Consider the following 14681-nt stretch of genomic DNA (forward strand, 5'->3'; position numbering starts at 1 on the left):
AGTAACTGTGGCCCGCCCCTTCCGTGTCTTCGGTAGACTTGGCAAAATAAAATAAAATAAATAAAAACTAAAACATTTGTGTGTAGAAAAGGTAACATAGATAACATACGAAATGTCTTATTTTCAGAGAGATAGCCTAAACAAACGTCAAGCTCCAAAAAATATGTTTTTTCTGCTCGGTTTTCTGTTGTGCTATGGGCTGTGGTGTTGAGATTTCTTAAACATGTCAAATTGTATAAACGAGGGCTACTACAGCCACATTTGTAAAAGTACAAATAGCTTAATTAATGTGTGTTGTGCATAAAATGTTTGCATTTCTGATTACAGGCCAAACAAACTCTCCATGCGTATGGATGTAAACCTAATTATGTTTTACATTGTTCAAATCAATTTAGTTTGTCTTTTTTGCAGACATGATGGGGAGCTGGAGTTGAGGAGTCTGTTTTTGTCCAGTAGATGGCAGTGCGACTCTTGGTAATGACAAACTGTTGCACCTTAAGGTACAGTTTATTCTTGTCATTATATCGTCCAATAAATATAATAGATGGAACAATAATTTTAATAATTATCATATGTACAATTTATTTGCTGTATATTGTAAAATTGTATTTGTTTGTAATATGATGAGATTTTGCTTGTAGAATAAGTAACTGTGGCTGATTATTGCTTTATTCCGCTGTTTTTATTTGCACCTCATACCTTTGAATGATTATAAAAGGGACTATCCTGCTCTATTGGTATTTACTGTATTGTCAGTGGCATAATGGAGTTTCAGTATAATTGTTTATCTCAGTATTTTTTCTGTAGCATTATATCATGCTTTAAAATTTGTTATCATGACAGGCCTAGGTACAATCTCCCAGTGCAGTCATAGATGTGTGACATCGTGATAGACATGACACCACACTGAAGGGGTTAGCACTGGCCCTCTGAAGTGCAATAAAAGAACAAATTTTCATTTTTTTACCACACATGTTAGAGAGCAATCACCAATTCAAAGGTTGTCATTTTCCAGTTTGTGAGTGGGCTGCTGTCTGTCGCGGTTTGTCACACAGAGGACCTGGAAAAGACTTTCAAGGATTTGATGGTCCATCTCTTTGACTCCAGACAAGGAAGGGCCCTGTGGTCACACATTCCTCCACTCCTACAGCTCTGCCTACAGCCATGACCAAAATATCAAATACACTCATGCAAACATTATGGTCAAAACATTACGTTTAGACTCACACATATAGATGTTTACATTTTTGTTCCAGACAACACAGAGCTTTTAAGCAGGAATGGTTGTGTTGTTAGGGACCGCTGTTGTGTGGGATATATGCATAGCTTCACTTTTATAAGGATCACCACATATGTTTGCTCAAAACATTTTAAAATAGTTTACATTTCTAACTTCGAGCAAAAATAAAATCATTATATTTTGACAGGACAAAATTGGATTTAGATGAGCTTTTCTTCTTTTACACATCCACTCTACAGTTGTCACATCATCTTTGTCCTAATTTGAGTTTATTTGTAAGTGGTTAGGAGGCAGTTTCCCTTTAACCGCTGATGTGAATGCCATCATTATGTGCGTTATAGCTTCTCACAGTAGCAGTTTGTGTGGGGCAGTTGGTCTAGAACCGTCTTCCTTGTATGGCTGTTCCGCAGGCGGGGCCTGCTATGTTATTATTTACATGTCTCTTAGGACATTTTTTTAATTGAAAAAGATTTGTTTACTATATTTATTGTGGTACAAATATGATTTATGATGTTGTCTAATGTTGTCAAGTTCCATACAGGGTAACCCATCCTACATGAGATTGAATCCATCTTGTGGAATCTATCTCTCTCCCTTTTCCCCGTTTTCTGCTGTGCTGTCCAAGTAATAAAACCTAGGGGTACATTTTTTATTTATATTTTTATTCTGGTGCTGGGCAGAAGATATTTGTAGCTCTTGATGAAGATAAAATGCTGTGTCACTGAGAAATCTTAGGGGCACTTTAACAAACCTCAAACTAAATATGACTTGATGAACCTTTAAGTGTTTTTCGGATATCCGGTCTTGCATCTGTGCTGGTGTGTTGTTGTAACCTAGAAATGGCCCTTCGTTAAATGTCTTTGGGCATGAACCGGTGGCTACCACAGCACGACCACAACAGCCACACTTTCAGCCAGCAAACCCAAATGGGCAGACAGATCTGTCAACCAGTGGCTTCCGGAGTTTGTTTTTCTAAAAGCTTGTCTTCTACAATGCACCCTTAAGCAGCGTTCATTTTTTGGAGGATGGCACACATAACAGCTATAACTGTAATTGCACTAGCACATATAGTCCATGTGAAACAACAATGACAATGTAATTATGGGCTTATTTAGATTATTATTATTTTAAATATGATATAAAATCATGTTTTAGACACTGGAAGAATGATTAATTTCTTGATAATCATTATTGAGTCTTATTGAAGCATCAATGGAATTTCATACATTTCTTGTGTGCAGTTATATAATAAGCCCTTATTGTCTGCGTAGGGAAATTTGCATTTGATCCAATGCCTCTGAGGCAACCAGCAGTTGCGGTGGGCATGCTAGTGCCCCAGGGACCAAGATCCTGAGCTTGGTCTCGGCTTATCTTAGCTTGAAGTTTTTATCTATTGTACATGTTTTGGGTTGAGGCAGCCCTCCCAGATACAAGGAGAAACATGCAAACTCGCCACAGAAAGGCCCAGGTGACCCAAGAGTTGAACCCAGAAGCTTCTTGCTGTTCCTTCCAACTTGGCAGTTGAAGGGTACTCGGGAAGCATGGGGCTGAACTTGTAACTGCGAGGTCACACACCAGACCTTAGTGCCCTGTAATGCCTGGGGCACTGCACTCGCTGCTGCCTCATAGCTTATGGACTGCAGTATCAGGTTCTCATTTTCCAAAGCACACGGCTCCCCTGTGCCACACAAACACTTTAAAGGCTCTGTTCAAACACTTTGCCACTTGCAGGACACGTTTGTTTGTACAGCTATCCTGCATAAAATGGATTGATGGCTTATTTGATATCTAGATAGTTGCACTAGCTTGTGGTTTGTATATTATTAGTAGCGCATATTAAGTAAAATTAACTATGTTTTTTTTTTTTTAATGTAATTTTATTTGAGAATCTGTGAATATGATTTTATTTATGTTTTTAAGCTCTTGTTTAATTACTTTGTCAAATCCAGAACCTAGAACAGTGTTTAGCTGCAATGCAGTGATAAAGTCCCTGATATAGAGTCACTATCTCAACACCAGAGGGCATCAACAACACATGAAATCAGCTTGCCATCATACACGATGATTCCCATGGTGTAACTGTCACAGTTGTATTCCAATAATCTTTGTACCTCCTGGTACTGGTAAATGCTTGGCTCAAGTGTCAGGTACTAAAATGACCAGGTGACTGTGTAAGTGTATAAGCTTTGATAAAACTCAACTGCATTTGGGAGATTTTGGTTTATGCCATAGGTTTGTATTTTTCCGATATTAATATATTATAATCAACAGTTAAAAAGACTGTCTGCTCATGTGGATAGCCTGGCATGTGATCTCAGTTTGACTCAGATGGAGTATTACATTTGAATGACAGAAACTGTGGTGTTTTGGTATTGAAAAGGGGAAGGGAACTGTATTATAACACAATTGCTGAATGATTTATGGATCTGTTTCTAAAAAGGAAGTGCCATACACCATTAAAGAGTCCCTTCTGCATATTGGTCTCATGCTGGAGGACTATGGCAAAAATAAATTATTCAATTTTTTGTTGTATTGGAAGACTGACAGCAGTCCAGTCCTGGATGACTCACTCACTCAGCAGTATGCCATTCCTGGCGCTCTTCTTTCCCCGTCAGCCAAATTGCCTTGATCCTGCACTCATTGCCGCCTCTTGCACAGCCTCAGGCTCGCTCACCGTAAAGCAAGGTGGCTGCATCCTCTGCACATGCGGCAGGGCTCTCATCCCAGAGGGGTGAAAACGTGCAAAGCATTGAGTGAATGTGTTGAGAGAATTCTCCACATTCTCAGTCTCAGTGCTGGTGGCCTGAGTCGGTGTTGGGTTCCTGGGAGAGAGCAGACACCCTTCTGATCTTATCTTTCCCCTGACCATACCAAACCATGTAGCATTTTAGCATAGGTCAGGTAAACAGAACCTTAATGGCATAACCTAAGCCAACCAACAGGGTTAGCATCAGCAAATGACAACATATTTTTGAGAGAACATTTTCAAGTGTTATATGCATGTATGTCTTTGATTTTTGCATATTGTGAAGAAAAACTTGGCTCCACTCAACACTCATGGGCTATCTATTTGAAAGTGGAATTGTTCAGTGGACAAGTTTTATGTTAACCAACAATTTAAGCAGTGGAACTGAAGGAGGGACTTATTTTAGCTTATTTCACAGCAACTCATATTACAAATATTATGTGGCCTTTTTTACTGTGGACATGTGGTTATTTGGGCGTGATACAATCAGTATATTGGTATATGTGTTTGGCACTATTTTTTCTTCAAGTGACGGTCAAAGTAGGCCTATTCACTGTTTAGCATACCCCCAAAATATTGTGTAGTCCGTTTAAAATACATATATTTGGTTATATGCATATTAATCAATAGTGAATGGTGAACTGTTGAATTGTGAACCATGACATGGTATTCAATTATGACTATCAGCACAAGGTAGCAGACTTTGCAGTCCATCCATCGTCTTCTCGTTATCCAGGCCAGGGTTGCAGAGGCAGCACTCTTAGCAGGGATGTCCAGATTTCCCTTTTCACACACACTTCCTCCAGGTTCCCCGGGGGGATCCAAAGGTGTTCCCAGGCCAGCCGAAAGACGTAGTCCCTCCAGCGTGCCTTGGGTCTTCCTAAGGGAATCCTCCCAGTGTGTCTACTCTACGCCAAGCTCCTCCCATGTGACTGACCTCCTCACCCTAAGGGAGTGCCCAGCGGCCTAAGTGGCTAGGCACCCAGAAGGAAGGTCGTCCCAAATTGCCTTTTCTGGTTGGGCCTGGCTGAGTCCCGTGAGAGAAGACATGGCCACCCATCCTAAGGCTGGCTCGAGTGTGAGGCCCAGGTAAAACCATTCTGGGAGATGTAAGAAATCATGTTTTTTTCTTCTTCATAAGGGGTTAACCACACATGATCTATCTCATCACTAGGACCTGTTTGCAATGAGATGCCCTACCTGGGGTATTATGCCCAGGCAACACAGTACTGTGGCTCATCCAGGCCATGTTAAGGTGGAGGTTCAGGGAGGGGACTCCCCAAACTCTTACTCCATCTAAAGACCAATTACCTGTTTTCTCCTGTTATCGTGTCTCTTTCACACATTCTGATTCTTAACACTTATTCACGCTTCACTCAAAAGGACTTTTTTCCCCACAAAAATAATTTGCCCATCTGATGGGTAGCTTTGGACGAGCAGCATCTCTACTCTGAGCTCTTGAAGCAGCATGGGTAAAAAGGAGGTCAGTGTGAGTACAATTTCAGTTTTCATAGACACTATTTGAGTTGTGACTGGCTTAAATAAATCACCACTGCAGTGGTCCACTGTTTGTTCAACAGGATCAGCAAAACCTCAAAGGCTTTGTTACAGATCTAATTTGAGAGTTTCCTGGCCATCATAGTCTCTGTGACAGTTTCTGCAGAAACCACAATGATTCTTTCTAATATTGTGAGTTTATGGGCCTACCATTCTGTACAGTTCACACATTCATTGTCTTTTTTGCTTATGGTTTTGATTTGATGCTTGGCTAGTTTATTTTGCAGGAACAAAGAACACTAAGCCTGTGTGTAATGAGCTATGTTAGAGCACTGTATAAGTCACCTCTGCCTTGCCCTGCTGGTTTTCCCCTTAGTCACTCTGTGCCCAAATTAGCAGCAGAAACATCTTTCTGTGCAAGGTGCACAAGTCGTACCCTTGAAAGACTAACTGAGGTTACTATCTTGCCTTGTCTTTGTCTTATCTTTTGGTGTATAGCTTACACTGGCCCATTAAACAAATGCTTTAAGTATAATGTTGAAAAGTATGCAATAACCACTATCTTCTGCGATTCAGGGTTTCTCTTGAAGCAGGGAACATGGGCAACCCCAGAGCAGTCTGAACTGCTGAATAATGCATTTGGTGAATCAGCACAAACTGAACTTTGCAGAGTGGTGCTTTACAAGCCCCAGTAACCCGGACTGAGATCCTGCTCTTTTTTTAATCGATGGTCACATTAGTAAGGTCACTCTTCAAGTCATAAAGTTTGTCAACTTTGCACTGGCTTGTCACTAAAGCATTCGTCTGTGAAATATGAGTATCACACATTCGAGCAGCCAAATGCCAACAGTGGACTTGAGGAAAATATCAGATGTACTGTCTATATTTGTGTATTATATGGTCTGATATTGTAGTAACTTAGACGTTCCTGTTGTATACCAGGGATTCTGATGTCATTCGTGGGAAATGCCCTGTTCTTAGCTTAGAGTCAGCAGCTGTTCTTTCTATATGATCTTTTGAATGCCATGTTAATAAAACGGTAATTGAAAAGCTGTATACCCTTCTGTATTGGGTTACATGCACTTAGATAATCTGCTCTAAATCCATTTGTGTTGTTCAGTCTGTCTGTTGTGTGTGACTCTATGTTTATTTAATTAAAATATAGACAGTACATATTAATACTTCATTATGTAAATATGTCAGATTATAGTCACTGTCTAATCTCTATATTATTCAGTTGTATGTAGATCTTACAATGCAACAAAGATGCTAGTCTGATTTCTGACCATGATTATGAATGTGCAATTTTTATGTGACAATGGAGGGCTCTTGTTGTTGCTGGTTTAGTTAGTTATTTTTTTTTTGCTGCAGGTCTGTCATTGAAGGTGTATTGCTCTTGCAACTTTTCAAAGACGTTTAATACCAACAGTATAACTGTAGTAGCAGTATTCATCACAGCTCAGCACAATCTCATTAGCAATGCCAAGTCTCCATTGATTTAGACACCACTTTGTCAATATTTCAGTATTTTGTCCATTCAGACTATTGGTTGGCTTGGTCTGCTTCACCACACTTCTGATTAGCCACGTAAGCACATGGCAAATCCAGGATCTCATTAATTAGCCATTCAGAGTCGTTCAGTCCAGTTGTCCAGTGGGAATTGAAGGATTCTTTGTCTTCTGAAGATTGACCAGCACAGGCGCATCAGCAATAACAAAATGTGACTTTACAATAAATCAACAACCTCAAAGCATAGGGGCCATAGCCCTACAGGGACAATGACTGTGATATAAATGCACAAACATAAATTGTGATGTCCTCTCTTCCTTCATTTTAAACGGTTTCTTGTTTCCCCTCATTGCTGTTTATCTAGGCATCAGTTGCTAAGCTGGACTCCCTGGCAGCAGTGGGATGTGATGTGTATCTACACATCTCCCTTGAGCCTGCATCTCTGAGGCAGCACTATGGAGGAGTAAACACTTTTATTCACTAAGTCTGATAGACTTAAAAAAAAAATTTTTTAAATCAACATTCATGAGTCATGAAGCCTGCCTATATAAATGTTGTAAACTATACAGCCTTTCATGTCACAACTTTTTTGCGTCCTCTAGTAATAAGTCTGAAGGCAGTTTTGAACTATCCTGCACACTTAATTCAGGCAAGATAATTTATTATGTTGCAATTTCCTCAGAACTGACAGACACCCTACCATTTGCTCTCCCATGACAGTTTTTACACCTTCCATCCTAAATAAGGCTACAGGCTGCCAGGACATATGACCACTGTCCCAAATTGGGATCTGGACACAGTATCCATCCATCCTCTGATTGCTCAATGCCAGCAAAAGTCAAACACATTTACTGAATATAGCTCTTCTTTTCCTGTGCCACTACCTTCAAATTAAAAGTAACCCTAACTTCAAACAGTAAATAATATCTTTAATTGACAACTTTAATTTTAATGGTATGTAGTATAAATCATTTGTCAAACTGGCTTATTGATACTAACTGATATCACTAGCTTTGTAGAACATTGGGCCAATGAACTGACCTTATAATCATGTGGTTTTATGCACTTTCAAATGACACTGCCACCACTTCTTGCTTCTTATAGGTGAAGTTCCTTAGTGCGACACACAGAGAACACAGAGCTTTGTACCAGGTTCTGTTTCATGTCAATAAGCCGTGTAATTCCCAAGATATTATCCATAAAGTTACCTTGTTTTGTCTGGTTTTGTCACTTTTAAGTGTTACATTATTCACACACTTAGACACGATTGTTGTCAATTATATTATGACAAATTTGAAGACCAATCCATAATAGATAAATCATAATGTTATACATTTTGTCCCATAGTCATATAGACCAAAATCTGAAATCATGACATCAAATGTAGAATATCATAGGCACAACCTATTGCTGTATTGGCAATTTAACAGTTATTTTTAAATTGGAGTGTGCTGAGGGCATTTGCCACAATGTTCTTATTCTGAAAGATGGGGCAGGAACCTCCTTTCAGTCTGCTGCACGCACGCTCACAGGAAAGGTGCGTCAACCCCATCACTTCTGTCAGAAGTGCCTCTGCTGTGCTGGGGTCCTGGGACTCTCCTCCTCCCATCGGATACCTCTGATGGGGGTGTAGCGCTGAAGTCACAGTGATGTCATTTTGGGATGTGAGTGTCGGAGAGCAAGGTGAGCTGGTTTTACGTTGAGGTGAGCGTGATCCCTCTTCGGCCAGCTTTGCCTGTAGAATAGCGCGGAGCGGCGAAAGATGGTCATCGCCACCGGAACCGAATCAAGCTGCGACGCGCTCTGTGCCTCTGCTGCTGCTCAGATCCCGGACTATGGGCCCCTGATCTGTCTCCTCTGCACAACCCTTTACCACCATGCCTATGGACAACTAATAAGAAGAGTTGGTTTGATAGGGCAACTAGCGTTGGCCACGTGCCCTAAAGGTAAACTGGATGGCCATTGCGCAAAGGTGCCTCAACAGTATGTCCAAGACGCACTGGACCCTGTCGGCAGTTCTTTTACTGTGGACTTGTCTCATCAGGATTGCTTCTTGTTATCCAATTCCAAATAGGACTAACGCAACTTTATTGGAAAAGAAATGGGAGACGCTTTTTTCACGCTCTTATCTCGGGATAACTGGGTCAAAATCTGAAGTCAATTGGGAGAGTGACTATTTGCAGGGCATCAAAAGAGTGCGGCGACTCTACTGCAACGCGGGCATTGGGTTTCACCTGCAGGTGCTCCCGGATGGCAGGATAAGTGGTGTACACAATGAGAACCAACACAGTGAGTTGCATCCGGCAGGGCGCTGTATACCAAAAAAGCTTGTAACCCTATGCGCAGGCTGCGCTGTGTAAAAGTTACAGCGGCTCGCTTGTCCTGTGTGACATTTAATAAGACGTGTCGGCACGGATGAAAGTTCCCTAAAGCAAAAACAGTGTACTGGGAGCCTCGCATCCGTGCAGTGCGACATATCCTCCCTAGCCAAAAAACATAACATGCATGCTTGGACTCAGTTTAGACGCTCGCTTATTTTTATCCCGTGTCCGGCTGTAGCACTCAGAGCCTTCCACTGACGCTTAGTTCAGATTCAATGTGTGAGAACAGCTCAAAGGACAAAACGAGCATCACTCAGTCGCAGTGCACCTGCAAAGTTACACCCATCGACACTGCATTGACCAATCACGTAACTTTGTCTAACTACAGTCACAATGACAGCGTCTCTCTCTCCTCCCTGTGTTTGCCCTAGGTCTCATAGAAATCTCCACTGTGGAGAGAGGAGTTATAACCCTTTTCGGGGTCAAGAGTCAACTGTTTGTCGCAATGAACAGCAAGGGAAGGTTATATGGAAAGGTACGTCTGTGCGCACCGCATTGTTACCAGAACAAATGCACAATTATAAAGTTGTGTATACAAAGTTGGATATGTAACACAATGAAAGCATTTGTATCAAAAAATAGTTTTATTTTAAGTAAAAATAGAAAGATAAAAATGCATAATTATTTAAATAAGTAAATAAAATATACATTAATACATAATAAACCACAGGGTACATTATTTATCAAGCTCATTATTTTGACTGCATCTAACATCCCTGAATTACTATGTATTTCCTCAGCCATTTGGCTACAGCTGGTCATTTTTTAGGTCATCAAGATCACATGCCCTAACTTTATAACCTGCAAGCGGTTATTATGCTACTTGTATTTCAGTTGGATTAAATGAACATTAAATGAATGGGTGTGTGTGTATGTATGTTCTTATTCAGTGTTTTTGTTTTTACATTTTAGAAATCCTTTGGGGATGAGTGCAAGTTCAGGGAGACTTTGCTTCCCAACAACTACAACGCCTATGAGTCTTTTGTTTACAAGGGCTTCTACATCGCTCTCAGCAAACATGGTCGTGTAAAGAGAGGCAACAAGGCCACCACCGCCATGACGGTCACGCATTTCCTCCCAAGACTTTGACTGAAACTGGCAATAACTCAGTTTTGCACATTTGGATATACGTCCAGGTAACACAGTTAACTGTACACACCAATGAACTGAGGGGAAATATTTATTCTGTTCATAAATATATGTATATTTGGTTATAAATTAACATGCCATACTGTACTGCTCATACTTTGATCCTTAGAGATTGAGGGCTGAAGCCTTTGCCTGTCTCACTGTATCTTGGTGCTTGCAGTAATTTTACATTTCGTCACTTTTTTGGAAAAGAAACATTTTCTTGGTCTAAAAGAGTGACACAAATGATTAATTTACCTCAGAGACCCTCTTTTACAAGACAAAGCGATGCATGCAGTAAAATATGAGCAAAGTTTAGGTTTTGGGAGTTCTAAGCGCTTATAGTCCTTTTCTCTCTTAATAGCTATAAGCCAATAAGCCACTAAAATGCACTACCTTTGCTGCACGATTCAAAGGTGCCTTGGTATTTCCTCTGGTGGCCCCCTTAAACTTGCATGTAAGAGACACCCACTGGAGTCAGAAATAGGGCTGACGATCTGAGGGCCTCAAGTGAGGGATGGCTATCTCTGGTTTATTTTCTTTTCTGAAATTAGATCAATTAAGTAATGTACAATCTGTAGTTGAGACCAGAGACTAGTCCACCATAAATATGAGGCCAGAGTTTTCTGTAAGCACTACCAGCAAATAAACAGGGTGGCGCATGGACAAATCCTTTCAGTTCTTTGGACGCCACTTGCCACTGCACTGAGCACACATAGATCATTAGTACAGACTTGGCGTTTAAGATTTGAGTATGCAAGCAGCAGCTAAAATATATATACCATTTTCAGTTAAAGTTTGAGTGAGAGGTTAAAATATGAATTTAGTTCTGCTTTGTTGCAGTTTGTCTAACTGAAGTATGACAGGTTTATTGTGTAAAGAGAAAATGGCTACTATTATAGAAAATGTATAATATTATTGACAAGATAAATGTTCTGTTTCTTCTTCTTGCCTTTAAGTCAGTGTTGATCAATATGGTCATTGCTTTGACTGATTTGGTTTTGGGCTCTGCAGCAGCACTGCAGTGAGGTGTCAGAGCTGTTGCCTCAGACTTAGAAATGCAATTATGGATGAGCCAAGGACTAAGGGACAGTGAAGGACAGAAAGCTCTGGGAATGTTGGTGGCCACCACAGTATAATATGAAAATCCTTCTTGGAGAGGTTCTAGAATAGACCAATTTTATATTACATTCTACAATATAAACAAATGTCATCATACAGCTTGTATTAGGTGCAGTCTCCTTGAAAACCTGCAGTAAACAGTACTGTGTGTGGTTGTTGAAGGAAGTGTGACTTTTGTCACAAAGTTAAGATATATGAGGATGTCTCTTGTGTTTTCAGTGCTGTCCATTAATTGTGACGATACCTGAGCTGACCCCTCCGAGCTTCCTTTAGCTGTCCTTTACCCTTTTACCCCTTTAGCCCTTTAGCCTCGACTGTAGCAGGATGTGGAGAATCCAAGTTCCTTCTCTTCTTTCATCTGTTTTAGTTGAAGGTCAAATAGTGGAGCCTTTGCTCAAACTGTCCAGGTTGATCAGCTCCTTTACTAGTATTGTTTCCACCTAAAACACTCCATAGATACATAACAGAAAACTATCTTCAATCTCCAGTGAAGCTGCAGTTCTTTTGATACAATAAAAATATTATTTTCACAGCCATCTTCAGTATTTATTAAGCAGCCTTTTCCATCAACTTGATTTGTGTTCTAGCCCAAATGCATAAACTGTCACACTTGTTATTTTGAAAAATAACTGCAAAGAGAATAGAGCAGAACCAAGCAATAAGAGACAAAGTCCAATCTTCCCTTGATGATTTTTTCTGTGTAGTTATCACTGCATGTTGTGTAGATGAAATTATTTTATATACTGTTTGTTAAGGAATTGGAAATAATAAATTATATTATATTAACTAAAATATACTGAGGAAAAACAGGAGTATGGCTCTGTTCTCTCATAGATGTCACCTTTTATTTGCAGCACCTTAGGAAACTTTCTTCAGATCGAGTTATTTAGTAAGAGCCAGACATCGGTGGGGATAAGGACACAATTCTAAATGTTCACATTTTAGCTTAGACCAAAAATATTTTGTCTCATTATCTGTTTTCCTCCCTGCTGTCTCCAATTGATTCATATATAAATTGGTGTTGATTCTCTAATGTTTATGGGCTGTGCGCATGCCTTGGTCCTAAACGAAACTTGTCTTTATTTTATTTTTATTATTTTGGTTGTGCTCTTTTCTAAAGGAGTGAAGATATACACTATTCCTCTTATTTGTTTTCATATACCTCTACTTTGCCTTAGTTTTGGCTAAATTATGATTGTAAAATAGGTACAAGCACTTATTTTGTTTCTGAAACGAGACAGATTATGAATTTAATTTTTCATTTATTTTTGTACGTATGTGCTGTGCACAACAGTATACTGTATTCATCAGATATCAATAAAGTTTGTTTTATATTGGTTGCTAGTGTGACGTCTAAGGTTAATGCAAGAATAAACCGTGACCTCTGTCGTTTGACTTGAGCTTGAGTATTAAAATTTGACAAGCGTAAGAGGCGCAGGAACTCCCTCTGCTGGTGACTACTGGGAAGTGTAGTGAAGGACAGGTGCGTAAAAGCGCACGATGCTTGTTAAACTACCATAAGGTTTACATGTAAATGTCATGCATTCATTTTTGGCACGGTGAAGAACCTAATTTAAGAAAAATATAAAATGGGTTTGTTTTACAGTCTGCCGTGTTTCCGGCCCACGTTGTTGAGGCGTTTTCGTTTTAAGAGTCAATTGGCAGAAAAGATGGAGGAGTCGTCATCTAAAATAAAAGTGCTGTTGTGTGACAGGAGTTTGGGGACAAACAGACAGAGGTGGAAGTGGCCCTTCCGCTGCCGCGTAGCCACACATCTGCTTTGGGGGCGAGTTTCTTTTTTTACATGAGGGATGCAGGGGTGGCACTTTGGGACCTTAAATAGGAATGGTTTCAAACGCCAGAACAACAGAGCATCCTCCACACTTAAACTTCAGCAGGTTACAGGAAAACAACAGTCTGCTTCGGAATGGACGTCTACAAGCGACTAGTGCTGAGGGACTCTGTGTTGGCGCTTCTCCTTGCTCTTCTGCGGGTGATTCCTTTCGGTGAATCAGCTGCGAACCCATCTCCTTTAGTGGGCTCCAACTGGGGAAACCCGAGGAGATACGTCCACCTGCAAACATCCACGGACCTTAACAACTTCTACTTGGAGATTCGGGAGGACGGATCTGTGCGCAAAAGCACAGTCAGAGGCGCATACAGTGAGTTTTCCACCTTCGTTTAGACATACAATAGCCTATAGAGTTGAGAATTCACTTAATAGAGTTGTGGTTCACTTGCATTTTTTCCCCCTCCAGGTGTGATTTTACTTAAAAGTGAAACAAGAGAGCGTGTTGCGATCCTCGGCATCAAAAGCAGTCGCTATCTTTGTATGGACGCAGAGGGCACTCCTTTCAGCTCTGTAAGTCAAATAATCATTCTTCTAAATAAGATGCGATTATTATTGTTTTTATTTTTTAATTGTGTGGCTTCTGAGACTATTTAAAAGCCTAAAAGATTATAAAGCAAAAGTTAATGGTGACAGGGTTTTCTGTGCGTCCTCAGCCCATCTGTCTGCGGGATGACTGCCTCTTCAACCATAGGCTCCTGGAAAACAATCGAGATGTGTACTACTCGAGCCGGACGGGCCTTTTGTTCAACTTGGAGGGGTCTAGACAGGTGTTTGCCGCCGGACAGAACCTGCCTCAGACCTCGCTGTTTCTGGCCAGAAAGAATACTGTGCCGCTTGAGCGTCTGATGCTGCACCGGGAGAAGAGAAACCAATTGGTGGATCCCTCAGACCCGCACAACGTCTACGTGGTGCACACGGAGGATGGGGCTGACTCGCGCGCAGTACCTGAGCTGGACGATGGCGAGCTTGAGCTGGAGGTTGAGACGGAGGCCGGGGACGACGGCCGCAACGTGTCTCGTGAGACACCGCTGATTCCAAACGTTCACGACCCATGGAACGTGCACGCGGTAAACCCGAGCAGCCCCAGGAGTGCGGGCACCATGGGCTGACTGACCACTGCCTCAAAGAGGTTTTGACAGGACAATAATGATACATTTTTCCAACTTAACATTCCGTCTGAGCAGGTAATCACGAGGGCTTTCGCAA

General features: G+C 40.9%; 2 protein-coding genes across 3 annotated transcripts; both read left to right on the top strand.

Annotated features, from left to right (window-relative positions):
- The first annotated feature begins 8556 nt into the window (after positions 1 to 8556).
- On the top strand, positions 8557 to 12960 carry LOC117391485 (fibroblast growth factor 4B-like). Its single transcript, XM_033989304.2, has 3 exons — positions 8557 to 9281; positions 9745 to 9848; positions 10286 to 12960. Exons 1-3 carry the CDS (start codon positions 8948 to 8950, stop codon positions 10460 to 10462), a joined length of 615 nt encoding a protein of 204 aa, XP_033845195.1. The 5' UTR covers positions 8557 to 8947; the 3' UTR covers positions 10463 to 12960.
- Positions 10470 to 14584, top strand: fgf23 (fibroblast growth factor 23). Of its 2 annotated transcripts, XM_055232006.1 has the most exons (4): positions 10470 to 10509; positions 13519 to 13785; positions 13882 to 13985; positions 14129 to 14584. In XM_055232006.1, the coding sequence occupies exons 2-4, from the start codon at positions 13551 to 13553 to the stop codon at positions 14582 to 14584; spliced, it is 795 nt and encodes a 264-aa protein (XP_055087981.1). In that variant the 5' UTR covers positions 10470 to 10509; positions 13519 to 13550. The 2 variants fall into 2 exon arrangements, with proteins under 2 accessions (XP_055087981.1, XP_033845194.1); XM_033989303.2 differs by lacking the exon at positions 10470 to 10509 and having other exon boundaries at positions 13197 to 13785.
- The last annotated feature ends 97 nt before the right edge of the window (positions 14585 to 14681 follow it).

The sequence above is a fragment of the Periophthalmus magnuspinnatus genome, chromosome 23, assembly GCF_009829125.3.
Source record: "Periophthalmus magnuspinnatus isolate fPerMag1 chromosome 23, fPerMag1.2.pri, whole genome shotgun sequence".
Taxonomy (NCBI): domain Eukaryota; kingdom Metazoa; phylum Chordata; class Actinopteri; order Gobiiformes; family Gobiidae; genus Periophthalmus; species Periophthalmus magnuspinnatus.